General features: G+C 42.2%; 1 protein-coding gene across 6 annotated transcripts in view; it reads right to left on the bottom strand.

Moving 5' to 3' along the window:
- The window catches only part of CEP112 (centrosomal protein 112), a 379,853-nt gene that overhangs the window by 323,351 nt on the left and 31,638 nt on the right, over positions 1-24,864 (bottom strand). For all 6 annotated transcript variants that reach the window (XM_056854861.1, XM_056854869.1, XM_056854853.1 and 3 more), the window contains exons 6-7: positions 15,976-16,023; positions 15,802-15,876 (exon numbers count right to left, since the gene is read on the bottom strand). In XM_056854861.1, the coding sequence (XP_056710839.1) occupies positions 15,802-15,876; positions 15,976-16,023 (123 nt within the window). The remainder of the gene's footprint in view (positions 1-15,801; positions 15,877-15,975; positions 16,024-24,864) is intronic.

Below are 24,864 nucleotides of genomic sequence, written 5' to 3' on the forward strand. Positions count from 1 at the left end.
CATAAATATGATGAGACAATCCAAAATGAAAAAAGATATAGCACTGGAAGACAGGACAACTAGGTTGAATAGCACTCAATCAGCTACTTGGTGAGAGCAGAAAACAAAAACAACGTTGTACTTACCTGTAACTGTTGTTCATTGAGTGGTCCTCTGTGCAGGAACTCATGGGTACTGCGCATGCGCAGGCCAGCCACGGAGATTCATCTATGGAAAGCTTCTGTATAGTGATAGGGATGCTCCCCCTCCCCTCTGCCAACGGCTCTTACTGCCTTGACGGCCACATGACGGGGGAAGAGGGAGTGGCCATCCCTAAACTCTCTCTTCACCACCGTGGAGCCAGAACCCAGGCAGAGTTGAGGCAGCCCAGAGGGGAAGGAGAGAGGGATGTGTGCCTGCACAGAGGACTACTCAATGAACAACAGTTACAGGTAAGTGCAATGTTGTTTTTCATTGTTGTGGCCTTTGCAGTTCCACATGGGAGAGTAGCAAGCTAATGACACAGGAGGCTGCACAGCTTAATATTTTATTTAAAAACTAAATGATCTGATCTGAAGCCTTTATTGACATATAAAACAAAGCATACGAAAGCAAATACGTAAGACCCTACTATACAAGGTACATCAGATCTCCATAGTTTTTACAGTAAAATCGATTTAAGTGGATTAGTTTTGCAGTTCTAAGCCAACCTTATTTGATAAACAAGCGCTCATATTCGTGGATTGCAAACTGTAGAAACCTTGTACGACGCACACCCTTTTTATCCTCTTTAATACCCCACTCTCTCTCAGCCTGACTCTGTATGCTGATGGGAAAGCGTTAGCCTGAGTGTATTTGTGAGGAGTTTTTTTTTCTCCTCCGGTCCCACACCAGTATTTACCTCAGAGAGAAATTTGACACAAGAGGCTTCTTAACTTTAACAAACAGAACAGGGAAGTTTATTGAACAGTATTCACAAGATGGATTTTTAGATGAAAAGGCAGAATTGGAGGGAAAGAAAAAACCACGTATATATACACAAGATTTCTTCAGAGAGATAGCTTAGCTTAGGTGTTACTCAGGTTGTCTTTAGCTCAGATTTTTCACGAGTTATGTTCCTTCAGTTCTTAGTTTTTAAGCTTAGTTCTGTCCCTCAGAACTCTCACAAAATGGTTTTTTGACAAGGTGTTTAGCACTACATGCAGAAGCCATATGGGATACTCTTTTCAGGAAGGTGGAAATTTGAGGGTGTCTGGTAGTAGGATGACTATCCAACTGCGGAAAAACCATAGCCAGGGCAGGTACCTGCCAGCGCAAGGCGGATGGATTTAAGTTCTGCGTCAGGCCCTCTTGTAGGAAGTTTAACAAGTTGGCTGTGGAAACCCTTAAGGGATCCAGGTGCTTTCTACTGCACCATCATACGAAGGCTTTCCAAGTAACATTGTATATGCGTTTTGTCAATTCTTTTCTTGCTTCCAACATGGTGGATATCACTCCTGAAGAATATCCCACACCCGGCAGCCGCTACCTCTCAAGTCCCAGGAGGTTAGGTTTAGCCACGTTGGGTCTGGGTGCAGAACTGGACCCTGGTGGAGGAGATCTTGGATAGAAGGGAGCGGCCACGAGTCTCGCACTGACAGCTCCCTCAGCATCGGGAACCATGGTCTGTGCGGCCAGTGGGGGGTGATGAGGGTGACGTGTGCCCTCTCCTGACATATTTTCCGCAACACCTTCAGAAGTATCGGGAGGGGAGGGAAGGCATACAACAAGTCTCCAAGGGTGTCTACTCTTTCTTCTTCTGGGTGATAAAACCTTGCGAAAAACCTTGGTCTCTGATGGTTTGCTGGAGAGGCAAAGAGATCCACTGTTGGCTGGCCGAACTTTCTATTTGTTGAAAGACCTCCTTCTTTATTGTCCACTTCCCCTCATCCACTGTCTGCTCAGCCAGCCTGCCTGAGAGTTTAAGGCGCTCTTTATGTGCTCTGTCTGCTCAGCCAGCCTGCCTGAGAGTTTAAGGCGCTCTTTATGTGCTCTGCCTGGAGGGATGCCAGGTGTTCTTCTGCCCACAACAGGATGGCTTCAGCATGCAGGGAGGAGAAAAAACAGTGTTGCACTTACCTGTAACTGTTGTTCGTTGAGTGGTCTTCTGTGCAGGCACACATGGGGACTGCGCATGCGCAGGGCCAGCCACGGAGATTATAAAAGCTTATGGAAGAGTTTGCTCCCTAGGAGCGCCCCCCCTCTCCTGTCAACGACCCGATCTTAACTGTCGTTCCCTGTTCAACTGTCATTTAGGAGAGGGGGGGCACTCTTCCCTCAGTTCTCCAATCGCCGCCGCGGGAAGTACACTCTGTTGCGGTGTCATCCCACAGCGGGGAAGGAGGGAGGGATGTGTGCCTGCACAGAAGACCACTCAACGAACAACAGTTACAGGTAAGTGCAACACTGTTTTTCGTTTTCGTGGCTTCTGTGCAGTCCCACATGGGAGAATAGCAAGCTCACTTACTGTGGTGGTGGGTGTGTGATGATCAACAGAATAACGTATTTAACACTGCTTTTCCCACAGCTGCGTCGGCTCTGGAATCCACGTCCACTGCGTAATGCTGGATGAAAGTCATTGGCGTAGACCACGTTGCAGCCTTGCAGATCTCTACGACGTCTCCTGAATACTTGAAGGCTGCTGATGCCGCTTGAGCTCTTGTGGAGTGTGCGTGCAGGTGTATTGGACAATCTACCCCTGCTGTCTGGTATGCCAGTTTTATGGCTGAGACCACCCACCTTGATAGTATTTGTGTAGATACCACCTTACCTTTGTTTGGGCCACTAAAATAAAAAGGTTATTGTCCTTTCTGAATGGTTTGGTTCTTTCTAAGTAAAAAAGTAGCGCCCTGCGTACATCGAGTGAATGTAGTTGCCTTTCCGATGGTGATTCTGGATTTGGAAAAAATACAGGTAAGGTTATGTCTTGTGAAAGATGGAATTTTGATACCACTTTCGGCAGGTAAGTCAGACTAGGCCGTAGGACTACTCTGTTGGGAAAGATCTTTGTGAACGGTGGCTCTATTCTTAGGGCTCTGAGGTCGCTAACCCTCCTGGCCGACGTGATTGCTATCAAAAAGGCCGTTTTGTAGGATATTACTGAGATGTCACTAGAAGCCATGGGTTCAAATGGTTTGGTTGTGATGTGTGATAGCACCAAGGATAAACTCCATTGGTGCATAGGTGTATGTACCTGTGGAAATAAGTTTTCCAATCCTTTTAAAAATTTCTTGCATAATTTATTGGAAAATAAAGATATTCCATTTACACCTTCATGGCATGCTGAAATTGCAGCTAAGTGACATTTCATTGACGAATTCGAGAGACCAGAGTCCTTTAATGATAACAGATAATCAAATACTGCCTGCAAAGTGCAAGTTTGCGGTTCAATTTCTTGTTCTCTAGCCCATTTGGAGAATCTCGACCATTTGTGAGCGTATGCCTTTCTGGTAGACGGCTTACGTGCCGAGATTAGTACATTAGCTACTCTGTCCGACCACCCCATTAGTGTTTTATTCTCCAAGCCACTAGGTGCAGTGAGGATGGATCGTGGTGGAGTACTCCCCCTCTGGTTAGGAGGTGGGGGGATTCTGGTAGGCTGATGTAATTGTGGTTTGTCACCTTCCAGAGAATAGGGAACCATGGTCTTTTCAGCCAAAAAGGTGTTATTAGTATCAAGTCTGATTTGTCTTGAAGGGCTTTCCCTAATACTTTGTGTATTAAGGGTATGGGAGGGAAGGCATATAGTAGTTTCCCTGACCAAGGTATTTGGAAAGCGTCCCCCAGGGATCCCTCCTCTGTCGCTGCCCTTGAGCAGAACAGTTGGCATCTTGCATTTTCGCTTGACGCGAAAAGGTCTATTGTTGGCCAACCCCATTGTTGGAAAATGGGTCGTAAAAATTGCATTGGGATGGACCATTCGTGGTTTTCGGTTGTGTCTCTGCTCAAGGCATCTGCTGTGATATTGGATCTGCCTGCGATATGAATGGCTGACAGGGATACATTGTGTTTGATTGCCCATTCCCATATGAGAGTGGCCTCTCTGCATAGAGCTAACGAATTTGTGCCCCCGTTTGTTTATGTAGTATTTTGATGTTGTGTTGTCTGTGGCAATGAGAATATCCTTGTTTGTAAGGAATTCTGAAAAAGAAAAAAGGCCGTATCTAATCGCTCGCATCTCTAATATGTTAATATGCATCTTAGCTTCCTTTATGGTCCACCGTCCTTTAGCTATAAGGGAGTCAGTGTGGGCTCCCCAACCCTTTAAAGAGGCGTCTGTAAAAATTTGAACCTCATGAGAGCTGACACCAAATTTCATACCTTTTAGGAGGTTATGCTCTTCTAACCACCAATTTAGGGATTTTAAGATTACCCTAGGAATAGATAATTTCTTTCCTTGAGGATCTACATTCATTTTAAAAGTTCTTAAAAACCAATTTTGGAGTGGTCTCTTACGGAGCCTAGCGTAGGGGACCACTGCTGTAGTCGAGGACATCAGGCCTAACAGTTTCTGGATTGTCACTGCTCTTTGAAACCTTTGTTGTGTAAAATATGTTATCAATTTTTGTATTGATCTGACTCTTGGTAAGGGTAGGAATGCAACCTGTAGTTCCGCATGTAATACTGCTCCTATGAATTCTGTAATTCTGGTTGGACTGAGTCGTGATTTCTGGAGATTGATAATCAATCCCAGTTCTGTAAGGGTGGTAGTTGTGATCTTGACTGTCCTGGACAGTTCATCCTGGGAGGTAGCTACCATTAGCCAGTCGTCCAGATACGGGAATATACAACAACCCTGTAGTGTTAGGTGACTTATCACTTCTGCCATTACCTTAGTGAACACCCTAGGAGCTGGTGATAACCCGAAAGGTAATACTGTATATTCGTAATTGATTCCCCCGCATGAGAATCTTAAATATCTTCTACAGTCTGCATGGATGGCAATGTGGAAATATGCGTCTTTTAAGTCTAAGACTGCAAACCACATATGTCGAGATAGTAAAGGTAAGATTTGTTGTAGGGATAACATTCTGAACTTGCGTATTAGTACCAGTTTATTAAGTGCTCTAAGATCTAAGATGGGTCTCTTTCCTCCTCCCTTTTTTTGTATCAGGAAATATCGGGAGTAGAATCCCATTTGACTTTTGTTGGGTGTGAGGGCTCGAATTGCTCCTTTATATAATAGGGAGTTGATCTCCTCTAATAGCTCTGGTTGTGGTGTCCCTGTTACCAGAGGTTGATGTATATTTATAGGAAAGGAAGAGAATTCAATAAAATATCCTTGTTGTATTATACTCAACACCCATGAGTCTTGCGAAATTTGTAGCCATTTACTGTAAAACCTAGAGAGACGGTTACCAAACATTGGAACTGAAGAACCATTAACAATTGCTATACTATCCTGTAGTCATGCTAAACCTTTCTTATTAGTTTGCTCTTGTGGGGTGTAGTTCCCCTTCCTACCTTTCCCTCTGGGGTTATATCTTTTTCCTTGTTGAGGATTGGACTGGTAGTATTGTTGGGATTGCTGCTGTTTCTGATAGCCCCAGGATTGGTTTCTATTAAACCTATTAGTATAGTATGGTTGTCTATTATAAGGGCGAGGCCTATATGATGGGCCAGATTCTTGAGTAACTCCCAATGATTTTGCAGTAGCCTTCTGTTTTCGAAGGTTATGTAGTACTTCATCGGTATCTTCCCAGAATAGGGCTTTTGTATCAAATGGCATATCTTCAACCCTGGCTCTAACATCAGGTGTTAACGATGATGCCCGTAACCAAGAATGCCTTCTGAGTACTACACTCGAGGCAATGGCCCTGCCCGAGCAGTCTGCCATGTGTCTAGCTGCAGCAATCTGCGTCTTGCCCAATTTTTTTCCTTCTATTTGTATGGACCTCAATAGGGTTCTTTTTTCCTCAGGTAAGTCATCTATTACTTCTGATACTCTATCCCATAATGACATTTGGTAGCAGCCTGACAGTGCACCAAAGTTAGCTATTCTAATGCCCAGGGCAGCGGAGGAATAAAACTTTCGCCCTAGGCTGTCCAGCTTGCGTCCTTCCTTATCTAAGGGAGTGGAGTGCGCTCCATATCTATATCTCGCTGCTAATACATCCGTAATAATTGAATTTGGTGGGGGATGTTTATATAAAAACTGTCCCTCCTCATCTACTCCGTATAGATTTTCTATTTTTTTAATGGATGCTATCACTGATGCCGGTTTTACTCAAGTGGCCATAGCTGTTTGTTTTATCCCTTGAACCATTGGCAATCTTGCTGCACCTGGTTCAGATCTAGATAACACCCCCATAATGGGGTCTGATGGTTTGGGGTCTGTTTGTATGGTCATTAGCCCCAACGATCTGGTCATACGGTGCAGAAGTTCTGAGAATGATTTTATGTCCTCCATGTGTGATATTGGGTCAGGATTCCCCCCCGTGTCTCTTGGGGAGGGAGCATACATGTCCTCCGAACCCCTTTCTGATACTTGATCAGCTTCGTCTGAGGAGTCTCCCTCTTCGAAGACTTGCCTGTGCCTTGAGTTCGAATCATATGCGTCTCCGACGTCGGCTGCTGTCGACGTCAATGGCGTAGGGACCTCTCGTCCCAATTCAGGCATGGGTATTGAATCCCTGCGTCTTTGTTTAGGTGGGCCTCTTGCCTTCGAAGTTGATCCTTCTGCTGTCGCTCCAGGCTGTCGGCCAATCGCGTCGACGTCGGTAAGCGTCGCCCACTGTATGACGTTGGCCTCCGTCGCCTCCAGCATGGCGTCGGAATTCGTCGTCGTCATGGCGACTATAGTCGTCGGCGTATGGATAGCTCCCGTATGGACCTGGCGCATACCAAGGCGGTGGGTAGAAGCCCCACGGGTTCCAGCCTTGGAATTGGAAGCGAGGATCCCACCCTCGAATTCCTGTTTCAGATATTTGACTTGAGTCGGGTGTCAAGTTATCGGGTGCTTCCCAGTCCTCCTCAGCCGAAGAGGAATCGCTGATCTCCACCCCCGAAGGCGATGGGGTAGGAGGGAGCCTTAACGCAGTAGCTGCCGCAGTCTGCAGGCTCTTACATGGGGTACGCCCCCTTTGAATAGGTGGGATAGTATGGGGGGACTTGGATATGTCCCTCGGAGACTTACAGGTTCTCCTGGATGGCTCCCGATGCCTCGGTGAGCGCGTCAACGGGGAGGGAGATCTTTCGATGTCCCTCAGTCCCTCTCCAAGAGCTGTGGTTTTGGCCGGCTCCACTGGCGCTGAACTGGTAGAACCCTCTCTTACTGTATTTGAACCCTTTGATAAGTGTTTTGTTTTTTCTTTATGCTTCTTCGCCGGTGGTTCAGATGAAGCCCTCTTGGGATTCTCAGCAGCTCTTTTATTTAGTGGGTTATTAGGGGGCTTCCCATCAGGTTGGAAGGCTTTCTCATATAATGCTGCTTTTAATTTTCTTGCGCGATCTCGGCGACATTTGTCTGTCAGTAATGCACAAGATCTGCATGACGCTACTATGTGGCCTTCTCCTAAGCATATGAGGCAGTCTTGGTGTTCGTCATTCGATGCCATCTTTGTGCCACACGTGTTACATTTCTTAAAAAGAGCCATTTCTTTGTTAATACTCTTCTATCAAAATTATTCCCTCAGTTGATTCGGTTTACCTCAGATACTATAGGGAATAACTTAACGCTGTTCTCTCCGCGGCGGCAGAAAGAGAACTGAGGGAAGAGTGCCCCCCCTCTCCTAAATGACAGTTGAACAGGGAATGACAGTTAAGATCGGGTCGTTGACAGGAGAGGGGGGGCGCTCCTAGGGAGCAAACTCTTCCATAAGCTTTTATAATCTCCGTGGCTGGCCCTGCGCATGCGCAGTCCCCATGTGGGACTGCACAGAAGCCACGAAAACGAACAAGACCCTCCTTGCTTGTGGGCCTTCGCTGACACGTTGTCTGTCCTGACTAGAATGTGATGGTTCTCGATCAACGGTTGGAACTTCAACAGTGCATTTTGAATCGCTCTCAGTTCTAGTTTGTTTATTTGTAAACATTGTTCCCTTGGACTCCACGCACCCTGTGCTATGTGGGGGTGTAGTGTGGTTCCCCAGCCCTCCAGGCTGGCGTCTGTGGAAATCTATATTGTTGCATTCTGTATGAAGGTTTGACCTTTTGACAGATTGGTTGTCCTGGTCCACCATCTGAGACTGTCCTTTGCCTGGCTTGTTAAGGTCACTCGTGTGTTCTTCTTCTGGAGAATCTGGGGCTGGTATGGTTTCAGAAACCATTGCAGAGAGCGCATGTGGAGCCTGACCCACAGCACAGAGCCTATGCAGGACACCATTAAACCCTGCAATCTGACCAGGGTCAAGAGGAACGTCATCCTGGAGGTCATGGATTTTCTCGCCAAAGCAGCTATTAGAGTTGTTTTGTCAGGAGACAGAAAAATCATGTTCTGGACCGTGTCTATAATTACTCCCAGATGGTGAATCTTCTGGGCCAGAACGAGGCTGCTTTTGGACATGTTCACTAAGAAGGCGTGTCGCTCCAGCGTTTGAATAACTGTCGCTGTGTGTTTAACTGCCAGCTGTTTCGAAGGTGTGCTCACCAGTATGTAGTCGAGATAGGAATATGTGTATCCCCTGCTCCCTGAGGTGAGCTACCAGCATGACAAGGACTTTCATGAAAACCTTTGGAGCTGACATTAGACCGAAGGGCAGAGCCCAAAATTGGTGGTGATTGTGAGCAAAGCGCAGGTACCTGCGGGATGACAGATGGATCGGTATATGCAAGTATCCCTCCGTGAGATCTATCGATGTTAGATACGCCTGTGGACCCAGCGTTTCGATGATGGTCTCCATCCTGAAGTGTTTGAGTGGGATGAACTTGTTCACAAAATTCAAATCCAGGATAGCGCGCCAATCTCCATTTCTTTTTGGCACAGTGAAGAAAATGGAGTAGACCCCTAAGCGCCACTCTGCGTATGGTACATGCTCTATGGTTTGGATCTCTAGGAGGTGATCTATGGCTAGTTGGGTTCTCAGGCGCTTGTTCGGTCTTTGAGAGGTGGGGGATACGATGAAGTGTTCTGGAGGCATCAATCGGAATTCCAGTTTGTAACCATCGTGGACTATCTTTCGGACCCAGTAGTCTGGGTTGGAGGAATCCCAAACGTTGGCAAAAGACAGGAGCCTCCCCCCTACCGGGCCTGGCCTGAAGTTATTGTCTTCCCTGTTATCCATTGAATCTGCTGGGCTTGTCTATGCCCTGCTGCTGGACTTGTGAGCTCTTGTTGAACCTGGGTCCCTTCTGGAAGGATCCTCTTCCTGAGTTCCAGTTGTTTCTTCTGCTGTCTTGTCTGGGGCGTGCCAACGTGTGTGATGTTCGAAAGGAATGAAAGGAAGAGGAGTAAGAGCCTTTCCCCTCTCTTCTTATATACTTTGGCAGTGCTTTTTTCTTGTCCTTTGTCTCGATAAGAATTTCATCTAATTTGGACCCGAATAGACGGCCCCCTTCAAATGGGTATCCTAGCAGGAAGGCCTTAGAACCATAGTCAGTAGACCATGATCTAAGCCAAAGAGTTCTCCTAGCCGTTGAGGAAGCTGCTAAGGACCTGGCCAAAGAAGACACAGCAACCAAGGTAGCGTCAGCCATAAAATTTACAGCCTTTAAAAGTGTGTGGCGACTGTCCAGGACCCTCTTATTGTCCTGTGGAACCAGATAAATTAACTTTCTAGTCCACATAATGCTAGCCCTTGCGAACAGGGCAGCTGTAGCGGAGGCTTGGATTGACATAACTGAGGCCTCGTGCTTTTTTTCTTGGCATAATCGGCCTTTCTATCAAGAGAGTCCTTAATGATGCCTGCTCCATCCTCGGAGATCAGTCCAGCAGACTGCAGGGCCGCCACGGAAGCATCAACCAAGGGAACCTGTAGCAGGCATATGGCTCGGGGTTCTAATTAGTACATCTTTTTAATGGAAGCAGGGAGCTGCTTATTTAACATAGGCGTCTCTCATTCTACCTGGAGCAGATCCTCAAAATACTCTAGGAAGGGCACAGCCTTAGAGTGAGACTTTATTCTGGAAAAGAATTCCTTATTGCCCCTAAATTTGGTCTTGCTTTTGACTACCTCTGTCTCTTCGTCTTCATGAAGATCCAGAGCTGCCATAACCTTAGTTAACAACGCTTGGTAATCCTCCCCAGAGAACAGGCATGACTCCTTGGTCCCCTTGCGTTTCTTCTCTTTCCCTGAAGAGAATTCTCCCTCCTCTCTCTCTTCCACGTCAGAAGAAGAACTTGCATAACCTGCTCTGTTGGAATTAGAGGGGGCGCTTTCTTTGCCACCTTGGTAAGCCAGGCATGGCTGGGGGCACTTTGGAAATCTCTGGCTATTATGCCTGACTGAACAGAGCCCCTAGTGGAGGGAGAGGATGCTCTAGAGCTCAATGGCCCTCTAAGGGAAGGCTCACTGAGATGGGCAACTCTTCTCTGAGGGCTCTTCTCATGAGCTCGATCATGCTCCGATCTTCCCCCCTTCCCACCAACATAGAGGAAAAGGGGGGCTGTACGTTAACATCTCCAGTCCCTGTAGCCATCTCTCCGCTGGAGCCAGCAGTACAGGGTTCTTCCTCCTCACCCTCATAACCCTTATGGGCCGAACGGGGAGTCACACCATTTTTAACGCCCTCTGAGTGCTGCCTTCTCTTTCGTGCCTCTGCCTTGGCAGGGGACTGATCGTGTCGGCTTTCTTCTCCGCGTCCCTTTGAAGCCGCACTGTGGTGCCACCGGGGAGGGAGGAGCCCTGCGACCTGCTCATCTCCAGACATCAACTCCTCCACTGCTAGATCTTTGCTAGCCGCCATTTCTCCCGGAGTGGGGTGGGTGGGAGGTAGAGGGCTGATGAGGACACGAAAAGAAAGGAGAAGAGCAACTCCAACAGACTGAAACTAAGGACGGTTAGGCAATGGGTTAAAGGGATAAACAAAAACGAGGTTATAGAACAAAGGAAAGGTAGAAACGAAAGGAGAATTAGCTCTAGAGCTCAATCTCGCACTGCTTCTTCCTCTGAGGCAGAAGAACTGGAAGTCAGAGGGCGGTCCCAGCACAGGGGCAGGAAGTTAAAGTTGGATCCTGCCTCCCTGAGCATAGGAAGGAAACCACTCCGCTGATGAAGAAGATGTCCGACAACCTCAGAGAGAGAATTAAAAATCACACCCAGATATGGAAAGCTAGTGACTTGTTCCAATTGAGTATCATCAATTCTCCAAGTTATGGGAGTGAATTTCTTGGCTTTTGACAATACCATAACTTTGGATTTTGAATAGTTGATCCTTAGTTCTTCTGTTTTGCAATATTTTGAGAACTGGAATAATAATCTTTTCAGGCCCACCTGGATGTGAGACAAGAGAATAGCATCGTCCGCGTATAAAAGTAAAGTTATGGCTTTTGAGGCTAGATCTGGTGGGTGGAATTCTGCTGAGGAGAGATTGGTGGAAAGATCGTTCAAATATAGGTTCTTGCTGATGGCTGGTATTCTAGTACTTTTTCCCTTTTGGAATACATTACACAGAATAATTAAAATTGACTGCTTCTTTTTGATATTTCTGCCATGCATGTAATGAAATCTTTAGTTTATGAGATGACATATTAGTATTGAAATCTCAGTGCTACCACATATGTACGTTTAAAGGAAAAAACTTCTCTCGAACCTGTTCATATATTTTAGCCATCTCCAATCCATAAAGTTATGTCCAATATGCAATCCCTCAGCAATTAAATTATGCCTTTTATAAATACAAAACAACACTGCTGTTCTTTACAGCAGCAGTTATGTTAAATTCTGCATAGTAATTATTGACACTTTAGGGTAGGACATGGAGAAGGTAAATCACAGTAAGCTCTCCTTGGGACTACATATTATGTACATTTTTAGCTTGGATGCCATTTAGTCACATTTTAAACTACATACCAAGATATGATATATTTTCAAGCTTCTTATAGAAACCACACACAAAAATACATGTCAGCTATCACCAGACAACAAAAAATAACTCAGGGCATGAAGAAAACACAAAACCACAACAAATTTAAGAATAATCTTAGATATACTATATAGTGTGCATGATTACAATCCTTGAAAATTTGTGTAGTTTATTTAGAGCAAATAAAATGCAAAGGCCGGAAGCACCATATATTAACGAATTTATTACTGTCTATGTAAGCTGCCACATCTATTATTTTAAATATTTGTTGGGAATTAGTTCTACGGAGAGCCAACTATGCTATTTCTTTAATGCAACTAGGTTCCAGTCAAGTAATTGCCTGGATCCAAAGAGTTACTTGACAATCGCAAAGGCTTTTGTATGCCAAACATACAAAAGCTTGATTTTTTTTTAACAACAGAATGCTGTATATGAATTACTGTTCAACAACAATACAATACAATCACCTTTATTGACATAAAATCGAAACATGGGGTTTCTACGTAGTAATATAGAATTGTTGCAGTTGAGCATTTCTGACAAGGTTAGAACATAGATAGATAAAAAGATGCTAGAAAAGCCCTCTAATTAGCTTGCTGGTGAACATTTACAGCAAGTCTCAGAAATTGTGCCACTTTCTCCAATGTAACATGAGAGTGATTATTCAGCAAAAAAGAGCATTAAGAAAATCAGGGAAATCTAATTTAGATTGTTTGTGAGTTATGTGGAGAATTACTGTCACTGGTGTGGGGTAGTCAATGAGAGCTGGAAGAGGGATTTTGGATATTTCCCCATACTTCTGGAAGTTCTCTGAGGAGAAAGGGATTCAAAGTCCTTTCACTCCTGTGAGCTAGGCTGGGAACAGAGTCCGTGGAACTGAATCTGTGAGAGTTTTTTTGTCAAAATAGGGCCTAAAAATTTGCTGCGAATTTCTGCATAAAATCTACAGTGGAATACTGTGCACTGGCATATTATGACAAATGTGAGAAAAAACAGTGACTACAAGGTTGAGTATCTTTTATCCGGAAATTCAAAATTCGGAAAGATCCAAAATTCAGGAATTTTGAGCCGACATGCAGGTGTTATTCACAGGCCCTCAGCAGCGTGCCAAGCTGCTTCCTGATGGTTCAATGTACACAAAATTATTTAAAATATTGTTTAAAATTACATTCAGGCTATGTGTAAAAAATGTATATAAAACATAAATGAATTTTGTATTTAGACTTGGGTCCCATCCCCAAGATATCTCATCATGTATATGCAAATATTCCAAAATACAGAAAAATCCGAAATACAGAGCACTTCTGGTCCCAAGCATTCTGGATAAGGGATGCTCAACCTGTATGGAGATATGATAACCTGGCAAGGAAAGAACAAGTTGTGGCAAAAGTTAAAGGATGAAGGCAAAAATATACAATGGTTGATATATTTTCAATTGATTTCAAGACTCAAGAAATACATCCAGATGGTGGGAGGGGAAAAAAGAGTTAATTGAATTTGAAATTATAGTAGCGAAGCAAAAGCATCATCTATTAGGAAAAATCTATAAATTGCTACTTCAATTCGAGCCTTGGAACAGAACCAATTAAGACAAGTATGATCAGATGCATGCAAAACTTTCAGGAAGAAATACCTTTTCAACAATGGGAATCCTTATGAACTAACAATATTAAAATTTACAGCAAGCCAAGCTTTAAGACAAAATTGGTACAAGATGTTTTATAGGTGGCATATCACTCCAAACGACATTGAGAAGATGGACAAGAATTATAAAGGGAACTGTTGAAAATGTACAAATACTGATGGTACTTTTTACCATATGTGATGGACTTGTATAAAATAAAGTAGTACTGGAAAGAAACACATGCTGAAATGGAAAAAATTCTAAAGACGGTCAGCCCATTCCTGAGCCTTTCAATGGGCGGGGACAACATGGCCGAGGCACAGCTTTGGCATCTCCAAAGTGGTTCCCCGGCCTCCGAAAAGCTTCAAAAAGGCTTTTTAAATTTAAAAACTGAAAAATGGGGCATTTTCTTCCATTGAGAACAGCGAGGCTGATGCTGGAGGGGCGTTCCCAGCATGGTGGGGCTGTGGAAGCTGACTCCGCCCCCGGGAATGTCTCCCCACGCCGGCGCCACGTCTCTTCAAGGATTTACGTCCTGGAGAGACTGCACCGGGGGGAGCAGTGTGCAGCTCTGCAGCACCCAGGAACCAACGGAACTGTCCCCACCGCCATCATAAGTGCCTCTTATCATGGAATGACAGGCACTTAGGCTGGCGACGGGGTCACACCACCTCCTAAGCTCTCTCGGCCCTCTACCTTAAGAATGGGCTCTAAATTTCCTATGGAAGTAAAAAGTACATTGTTGGGCATCGTACCAAAAAAGATCCCAAAAACTTTGGGAGAATTATTTAGATACATGATAACAGTGGCCAGAGTTACAACAGCAATGAAATGGAAAGCAGAAGAATGCCCTACCATAGCAGAATGGGAGAATAAACTGGCTGAATACACATCTATGACAAATCTCACAAACTATGTAAACAGGAAATCATCTAAAGAATTTCAGGAAAAATTGAAATTATATTATTTGTATTATTCTTTGAATAAGATAAACAAACAAACAAGTATATTATTACTTTGATTAAATATTTGGGGGGAAGAAAGAGAACTAAAAATTTTAAATAGAGGGAAGGAATTTTTGTAATTGATATTTTATTTTATATCTTATATTTGACCCAATAATTCAATTTAAAAATAATTTGGTTACATAATAATGTTTACTTTGAAAATGATGTTATATAAATATAATGTAAACATTCTGATTTAGTATAAGATGACTATTAGGTATATTGAAAACTATTATGATTTCATAGCAACATTGTGTTGCTATTTGTTACACAGAAAATAATTGTTCGCTGGCTCTTGTTTATTGTTGGTTAAAGTATATGATTTAGTGAATGTTATGACTCTTAAGATTTTAAGAGTGGATTTCACTAATCTGTTTTTCTTTTCTGTATTTTTATTTCTCTATCTTTTGTTTTTAATATATGTATATATATATATATATATATATATATATGTGTGTGTGTGTGTGTGTGTGTGTGTGTGTGTTTATATATATATATGTATGTATGTATGTATGTATGTATGTGTGTGTATATGTATGTATGTGTGTGTGTGTATATATATATACACACACACACATACATACCCAATAAAATATATTGTAAATAATCATAATGCTGTGCACTGGTTACAACCCTTGGATCAGCTTCTCTTAGCTGTTACTCACCCAGGGTTGGCTGCCTGTCTTCCAATACAGTCCACTCCTTTTCAGTGGCGACTCCCACCCAACGGAATGGGCTCCCAGAAGGCGAGCAACCTACCCATTTTTAAGAAAATGCTATACAATATTGTTTGTAATGGCACTTATAAATGTTTTTACAGGCATTTGTTTGTACTTGCTGTTGGGGATTATTTTTACTTGGGTTTACAATTGTTTTAATCAAATGTTTGTAAGCCACTATGAGCTAACATTAGAAAAGTCAAGGTATAAATGAGACACAACCTCATTGTATTCCTGATGTTACTGTTCCATGCACCCACCAAACATACTAATGGGAGGATTTTATGGAGAGCAGGAAGGAGCTTTTTTGGTTGTCAAGCATGGTATTAAGGAAGAGGAAGCAGAACAGAGCTTTGTATGGTGATTGTTTCTTATTTTAAATATGTCAGACAAATGCAAATGAATCAATATATGAGGTATGTATCATTTTAGACTGTGAACTCTATATGTAGTTCAAGTGAAAAAATATTACCTCTCTTTCATGCATATGGAACAATGATTTTTCATCCCGAGAAGTGTTTGTTCCCATTCCAACTTTGGGTGACATCTAATGAAAAGATCATGTACATACTCAACATTGTCTTTGAGGGTTATTCAAGAGTAGAAAAACATTTATTACAAACCAAAACAGAAAAGCAGTACCTACCAATGATAGCGGTATAGTTTTCTCACGCAAGTATCTGGGATTTTCCAGCTGGAAAACAGACATAAAAGGAGATTTAATACATAGGCCTTTATGGGTTTTTTTAAATGGCTTAAACATATTTTTCTTATATATTCTTTAAAATATGGCTTAAACATCTGGTGGATACAATTCGGAAGAGTTAAATGCCTCCATTCTAAACAATCCAAGAAGAGTTCTCTTTTCAGTTGAAAGGTGGCTAACATTTTCTGAAACTCACATCTGTGAAGATTGCAACTCCTCTCTGTCATTGAGTTTGACTAGATGTCCTACATCACTGTCGTTCAGTTAACTTAACCCATAAGATTGTTGTGATGTTAAAATACTGATATGAGCTCCTTAGATGAAATGTGCTATACATATTTTGACAAAAAAGTTAAACCTACATAGAAGAAAAAAGTATGTCGCATATGACAAAATGAGCTTTTACTCACAAAGGCCTATAGCCTAGAAAATTTTGTTGGGCTTTTAAGTTGCTACTGCACTCTAATTTTGTTCTAATGTTTCATCAATTAATCAAAAGACTATCAGGTACATTTGTGGGTTTTTTTAAAAAATCAGCCAGTTTTTTCTCTCAAACATACAAGCATTTCTCTTTTATTCTTACAAAGAATACCGCAACATGGTAATAAACATGAACATCTATATAACTCACAGCACAGTAAATATCCAAGTAACCTTTACCCAATTTCCTCTATTATAAAGCACACTATACTGAGTTTTTCCCTGAATACAAAACAAAAAATGTACAAGCAAAGAACACTTGATATTAATAGGCTTCCCTTTCAAAAATATAGTTTCTACAACATGAGATGGAGATTTGAAATTTTAAAAGGAAGCACATCATACAAGAGATGTCATATTACTGTTGCAAAACTGCTTTGTTGCTAGAAGTTTACTCTCACTTCAGAATTTAAGAAGCTAGCACCCACAAAATTTGCAGGGGAATAAATCCCACCTTCTACACTGTTCCTCCTCTCTCAAAAGCTTTTTGTCTCCCCTCCCCCACCCCATTTTTTACTTCCTTCCCCAACAGCTTTTGCTCTCCAGGCTCCCCACCACCACTTTCTCTGCTACTTTCTTCCAAGTTGCAACCAGATAGGAGTTGCCTGGCGACTGAGGCAGTAGAGTCTAGGCCTAGGCAACCACATAGTGCTGACCACGGGAAACTCATGAGTTTTCATGACATCTCCATCAGCATTCCTCTTTTAAGGGAAATTTTAACACATATACCCTATTTAAAAAAAATTCATATTTTTTCTGCAAACCCCGGGGTTCCCCCAGCTTTGTACAAAACACCCCTTATTTGTGCATAGTCTTACATTTTGGATTATTCAATCTGCATTTTTTCTACATTCAGAAATAGGTATAATGATTCAATGCAAAAGAAAATTTTGAAATAGTGGCCATGATCCATAGAACCATGAAAAAGTTGCATGTTCTTAAAGTAAATCTGGACTTTTTCTTCAACAACAGCTCTCTCTTACCACATGGTAAATACTTCCTAAACTGAGAAGACTTTCAAAAGAAAGTTTATCACATGGCATAGTGATCTGCGATTTAAAGAAAAAGACTAAAAATTCCACTTGACAAGAAGAATAAGAACACAAGAAAAGCCATGCTGGATCAGACCAAGGCCCATCAATCCAGCAGTCTATTTACACAGTGGCAAACCAGGTGCCTCTAGGAAGCCCACAAACAAGATGACTGCAGCAGCATTCCCCTGCCTGTGTTCCACAGCATCTAATATAATAGGAATGTTTTTCTGATACTGGAGAGAATAGGTATGCATCATGACTAGTATCTAGGGGTGTGCACCAATTTTCCCCCCCAGTATTTTTCAGCTTCTGGTTTATTAAACCGGAAATTTGTGAAAAATCCGGAAAACTCAATTTTCCCCAAAATTTTCAATTATTAAACCCGAAGCTGAAAAATACCAGAAACCCCCCCCCCCAATCTTTCAGATCTGCCACGCTGGCCTTATCCGGAATCCAAAGAAGACCAGGGCGGTGAATCTGAAAACAATACACACACACACACACCTGCTGCTTCTCCAGGTTCTAAAGCAGCAGCAAGGGTGCATTTTTGTTAGAAGCAGGTAAGTAACAAGGGAGGGAAGAAGGGAGGGAGGAAATGGCTGTGTGCCAAAGTGGCCCGAATAATACCGAAAAAATTCAGAATTACTCGGGATCCTCTTTTTTAGCCCCCTTTTTTCCATACCATTAAAAAAAAACCAAAATGCCGAAAAGGTTTGTTGGAGGTTTTTCTAAATTTTGGTGTATTGATATGCACACCCCTACTAGCATCCATTTTGACTAGTAGCCCTTTCCCCCAAGAACATGTCACTCCCCTCTTCAAGCCTTCCAAGTTGGCAGCCATCACCACATTCTGGGGCAGGGAGTTCCACTATTTAACTATGCATTGTGTGAAGAAATACTTCCTTTCACCTGTTTTGAATCTCTCACCCTCCAGCTTCAGTAGATAGGAATATTAGAAAGGAGATACCAATGTTTCATTATGATATTTCTTATATAGGGATATCTGGTATTAAATGTCAAAGAAATGACCATCCTCTTAATGTTGTCCTATTTTTGGGCATCAGTAGCGAGGACCTATTGATATTTTTAAATTTAAAGAAAGCACTTTTCATAGCTTTTAAAAAGTATCCTCTTTGTATAAACTGGCCCATCAAGATTTCAGCCTATTTTAAAAAAATAGTATACTGGCTACAATTCCTTCTTAACTGTCACATCTGGGAATATGATAAGTTCCTTTTCAAATGAAGCAGATGAAACCTGTCACCCACAAGAAATGAATCAACATCAGTGGGCTTTCTGTAGGTATCAGTTTGGATAACTTTCCCTACCTTCTTAACTATCACATCAAAAAAAATAATACGTTCCTTATTCATAATCATTTCAAACTTAATATATCCATGAGTTGTATTAATGTGCTGGCTAAATGGTAATAATAGGGTTTTAGAACCTTTCCGTATTATAAAGATGTCATCCAAGTATATCTTGTAAAAAAATGATGTTATTTTTATATATGTCATCTTTATGTAAAATATACTCATTCTTAATTCTGCTCATTAGCAAGTTCAGGTGCAAATCTGCACCCCATGGCCATCACTGAAATTTGTAAAAAGAAATCATCCATCTGCCAGTCACTGGAGATACATTTTTGCAGATCTTTGGTAGGACATAAAACTGTTTGGAGTAGAAATTCATATGTAGATTTTGATAAATATCCTGCAAGTAAGACCTCATCCAAAGTTCTTATAATTTCCTTCTTGATATTTGCTGTAGGATCCCCCTGAATGCTTTTATAGCGTGCCGTGTTGTATAGCTGTCTACGGGCTTCTTGAATATAATCATTCAATATAATATTAACCACTGTGCACCCTTATCATCAGGTTTAAAAACAACTTCTTCCGGAGTCATTAAAGACTTTAATGCTTGTCTTTCTGGTATGGAGAGATTGTGCCAAACTTTACGAGCTGTATAACCTATATTATTCATGTCTTCCAAAACTAGTTCCTGAAATGCTAAAAGTCTTGAATTTTGTGTATGAGGGTTAAAGCTAGACTTGGGTTTACAAATTGAAGTATGCTGTTGTATGTGTTCTTCTTTATTATTGCCCGGCACAGCCCAGAACGTATTAAAAGAGACTACATGGTTCTGGGTGAGAAGGTGAAGGACTTGGGGGTGCAGGTTGCGTTTTCGTCAGTTCTGCCTGTTGAAGGTCGTGGATTAGGAAGGGAAAGACGAATACTCCAAATTAATGATTGGCTGCGTAGGTGGTGTCGTCAAGAAAGGTTTGGATTTCTGGACCATGGCTTACGCTTTTGAGAAGAAGCTCTTCTGTCGGGGGATGGTTTAAACCTCATGAGGGTAGGAAAAAATGTGTTTGGTGAGAGCCTTGCAAACCTGATCAGGAGGGCTTTAAACTAAATCCTATGGGGGAGCAAGACAACAATTTAAAGCCTTGTATGCTGATAATACCTGGAGACGAGAACGATAAAGATTTGCACGGAGTGGCATGTATGCAAGGAAACATAAATTCACAGGTAAGTACAGAAACGAAAACCACGGGGCACATAAACCACGGATTCCGATGTCTGTACACTAATGTGCAGAGTATGGGAAACAAGCAGGAAGAACTCGAAGCCCTAATACAGGAAGGGGATTTTGACCTAATAGGCATTTCTGAAACTTGGTGGGATGTCACTCATGATTGGAATATTAAGATTGAGGGGTACAACTTGTTTAAAAAGGATAGATTGATAAGGAAGGGGGGAGGAGTAGCACTGTATGTCAAAGATGTGTACACTTGTGAAGAAGTACATGAATCTGAGCATGGTAATGCAGTCAAGACTCTATGGGTAAACATAAAAGGAATAAGAAATAATTGTGATATTCTCGTGGGGGTCTGCTATCAACCGCCAAACCAGGCAGAGGACTTGGATGGGACGCTCCTAGACCAGATCACAAAGTTCTCAAAGAGACGGGACATGGTGGTCATGGGAGATTTTAATTACCCGGATATTTGTTGGAAGTCCAACGCTGCAAAAAATGCAAGATCCAATAAATTCCTGACTTGTCTTGCTGACAACTTCCTATTCCAGAAGGTGGACAGGGAAACAAGGGGGTCTGCTATCTTAGACTTGATTCTCACCAACAGGGAAGAACTGGTGGATGAGGTTAAAGTAGTAGGCACCCTGGGTAGTAGTGACCACGTACTCTTGGAATTTACAATCTTGGGGTGAGGAAAACCTGTACGTAGTCAGACATGTAGGTTGGACTTCAAAAGAGCAAATTTTAACAAGCTTAAACTTATGCTAGGTAGAATCCCATGGTCAGAAATACTTAAGGAGAAGGGAGTTCAAGAAGGGTGGGCATTTCTTAAAAATAAAATACTGAAGGCGCAATCCCAAACCATTCCTATGAGAAGGAAAAATGGGAGGAGCCTAAAGAGGCCAGGGTGGCTCCATAAACAACTTTTTAAAGAGTTGAGAAATAAAAAAGACTCCTTTAGGAAGTGGAAGGAGGGCCTTATAACCAAAGATAAGCAAATAACTAGTGCTTGTAGGGAGAGTGTTAGGAAAGCTAAAGCTCAGTATGAACTTAGGCTAGTGAGAGATGCTAAACGCAACAAAAAAGGGTTCTTTTCCTATGTACAGAGTAAGAACAAGGACAAGATAAGCCCATTGCGTGGACTGGAAAGTGAAATTGTAACAGGAGATGAAGAGAGGGCAGAACTCCTCAATTCCTACTTTTCCTCAGTATTTTTCTCGTGAGGGAAGTGGTGCTCAACATGGCATAAACAGGACATGTGATGAGGGAAGGGATCTGCAGCCTAGAATTGGCATTGGGGTAGTGCACAAACACCTGGTCTCTTTAAATGAAACAAAATTCTCTTGGCCAGATGAATTGCACCCAAGGGTACTCAAAGAACCTGCAGATGTAATTTCGGAACCTCTGTCCATTATTTTTGAAAAGTCTTGGCAAACAGGTGAGGTGCCAGAAGATTGGAGGCAGGCAAATGTTGTCCCCATCTTCAAGAAGGGGAAAAAGGAGGATCCAGGTAACTACCGACCCATCAGCTTGACTTCTATACCAGGAAAAGTGTTCGAACAAATCATCAAACAGTCCGTTCTTGAGCATTTAGAAAGGATGGATCTGATTACTATGAGCCAGCATGGGTTTCTCAAGAACAAGTCATGTCAGACTAATCTTATCTCCTTTTTTGAAAAAGTTACTACCTTGCTGGATCAGGGGAATGCTGTAGACATAGTTTATATAGATTTCAGTAAGGCTTTTGATAAGGTTCCACATAGTATTCTAGTTGACAAATTGGGAAAATGTGGGTTAGATCCTATTATTGTTAGATGGATCTGCAACTGGTTGACAGATCGTACCCAAAGAGTGCTAGTTAATGGTTCCTCGTCCACTTGGAGAGAAGTGACTAGTGGAGTTCCTCAGGGATCTGTGTTGTTCAACATCTTTATAAATGATTTGGATGAAGGAATAGAGGGGATGCTTATTAAATTTGCAGATGATACTAAATTGGGAGGGGTAGCAAATACGGTAGAAGACAGAGCCAAGATGCAGGATGATCTTGACAGGCTGGAGAAATGGGCTAGAACTAATAAAATGCACTTCAACAAAGACACATGTAAAGTTCCGCATTTAGGTAGGAAAAATCAAATGCATAAGTATAGGATGGGGGAGACTTGTTTGAGCAGTAGTGTGTGTGAAAAGGATCTTGGGGTCTTAGTAGACCAAACACTGAACATGAGTCAGCAGTGTGATGCGGTAACTAAAAAGGCAAACGCAGTCTTGGGCTGCATCAACAGAAGTATAGTGTCCAGATCACGCGAAGTGATGGTATCGCTTTACTCTGCTCTGGTTAGACCTCATCTAGAGTACTGTGTTCAGTTTTGGGGACCACAATTTAAGAAAGATGTAGACAAGCTGGAACGTGTCCAGAGAAGGGAAACAAAGATGGTGAGGGGTCTGGAGACCAAGTCCCATGAGGAAATGTTGAAGGAGCTGGGTAAGTTTAGCCTGAAGAGGAGAAGACTGAGAGGGGGTATGATAACCATGTTCAAGTACTTGAAGGGCTGTCATATGGGGGAGGGTGCCGAGTTGTTTTCTGTTGCTCAAGAAGGCGGCTAAGGGGAGACATCATAAAGGTCTATAAAATTATGCATGGTTTGGAGAGAGTGGACAGGGAGAGGTTTTTCTCCCTCTCCCATAATACTAGAACATGGGGTCATCTGCTAAAGCTGGAGAGCGAGAGATTCAAAACAGATAAAAAGGAAATATTTTTTCACACAACGCATAGTTAAATTGTGGAACTCCCTGCCCCAGGATGTGGTGATGGCTGCCAGCTTGGAGGGCTTTAAGAGGGGAGTGGACATATTCATGGAGGAGAGGGGTATTCATGGCTATTAGTTAGAATGGATACTGGTCATACTGCATACCTATTCTCTCTAGTATCAGAGGAGCATGCCTATTATTTTGGGTGCGATGGAACACAGGCAGGATGGTGCTGCTGCAGTCGTCTTGTTTGTGGCTTCCTAAAGGCACCTGGTTGGCCACTGTGTGAACAGACTGCTGGACTTGATGGGCCTTGGTCTGATCCAGCAGGGCCTTTCTTATGTTCTTATGTTCTTATAAGAAGGTCGGACCAGAACCAACGGGTTGAAATTAAATCAAAAGAGTTTCCGTCTAGACATTAGGAAGAATTTTCTAACAGTTAGAGCGGTTCCTCGGTGGAACAGGCTTCCTCGGGAGGTGGTAAGCTCTCCTTCCCTGGAGGTTTTTAAGAAGATGTTAGAAGGCCATCTGTCAGCAATGCTGATTCTGTGACCTTAGGCAGATGATGAGAGGGAGGGCATCTTGGCCATCTTCTGGTCACTAGGGGTGTGGAGGGGGGAGGTAGTTGTGAATTTCCTGCATTGTGCAGGGGGTTGGACTTGATGGCCCTGGTGGTCCCTTCCAACTCTATGATTCTATGATTCTTGAAATATCTGATTTTTCTAAATAGTTGTAGATCTATGATGGAAATTCTTGGGACTAATTTTGGAATCTTTTGCCCTGGGATGAAGGATAGAAGGGCTTCAATTGCCCCTGGTGGGAATATGAATATGGTTGGTACCAGGATTGTCTCCCACAATAGGAAGGTTGACCATGTTTGCGGTAATATTTCTGCCTAAAAGAGGGGGCAGAGGATCCCTGCTGGGTGATGCCAATGTACTTTGCATTAATGTGGTTCTTTTTCTTTTTTCTTTTAAATTTTTTATTATTTTTATTACAAGACATGGGGAAGAGGAAACTGGGAAGGGAATAGTCAAATCTTAATTCATAGTACATTTCTGTTACACCGGCGTACGGACATTCTAGATCATCATCTCTAACATAATCTTCCTTTCTCTTCTATTACTACTGTAACATTCCTATAGCAGTTCTCAAATATTATAATATCTCTAGTGTTACCTTTCAATTACAAAAAACTATCATTAATATCATAATGGTTTCATCTAGGATATATACTTATCAACTATCATATTTATCATAGAAAGTTTGCCATTTTTGTTTGTGCTCCTCATACATTTCATGATGCAGCAAACAAGAAGGTTTTGACATCATCGCATATTCACGCATTTTTGTAATCCACATGTTTAAGTCTGGTATCTCCTTGTCTTTCCATTTTTGCGCCAATGATAGTCTCGCCGCTGTAGTAGCATATTGATACAGCTCTCATTGATTGGGTGGGATTTGAGGTGGAATAATACCCAGTAAGAAGTATTTTGCCTCTGGTTGAAAATTGGTGTTCGTTAGGTATTGTATTTTTATGTATCTTTTTCCAAAATGTTTGTACCTTCTTGTATGTCCACCATTGGTGGAAATATGTCCCTTCTGTATCAGAACATTTCCAGCAGTTTGCCTGATTTGATTTGTACATCTTCTGCAAATCTTTAGGTGCATAGTGCCATCTGTAAAACATCTTATACCAGTTTTCTTTTACAGCTTGCGATCTGGTAAACTTAATGTCTGTTTTCCACAATTTCTCCCAAGTTTGCATCAGGATCATCTCCCCTAGGTTCTGCATCCATTTCACCTAGGCATAATATTCATTTTCAACACTGCTATACGATCCAACCAAGAAATCTGTAGTCTAGTCCATCTTTGAAGATCTTCTTCTATTTTCCCCCAGATTGTTTTATAATTTAAGTCAAAAAGTGTATCTGGTCCCACTGGTTTCTTAACACCTAAATATTTCACATTCTTCTTTGGCGTTGACCATTGAAATTTGTTATGTATATCAAGTCTTTCTTCATCTGTA

This window comes from Euleptes europaea, chromosome 1 (assembly GCF_029931775.1).
Source record: "Euleptes europaea isolate rEulEur1 chromosome 1, rEulEur1.hap1, whole genome shotgun sequence".
In the NCBI taxonomy this organism is placed as follows: Eukaryota; Metazoa; Chordata; class Lepidosauria; order Squamata; family Sphaerodactylidae; genus Euleptes; species Euleptes europaea.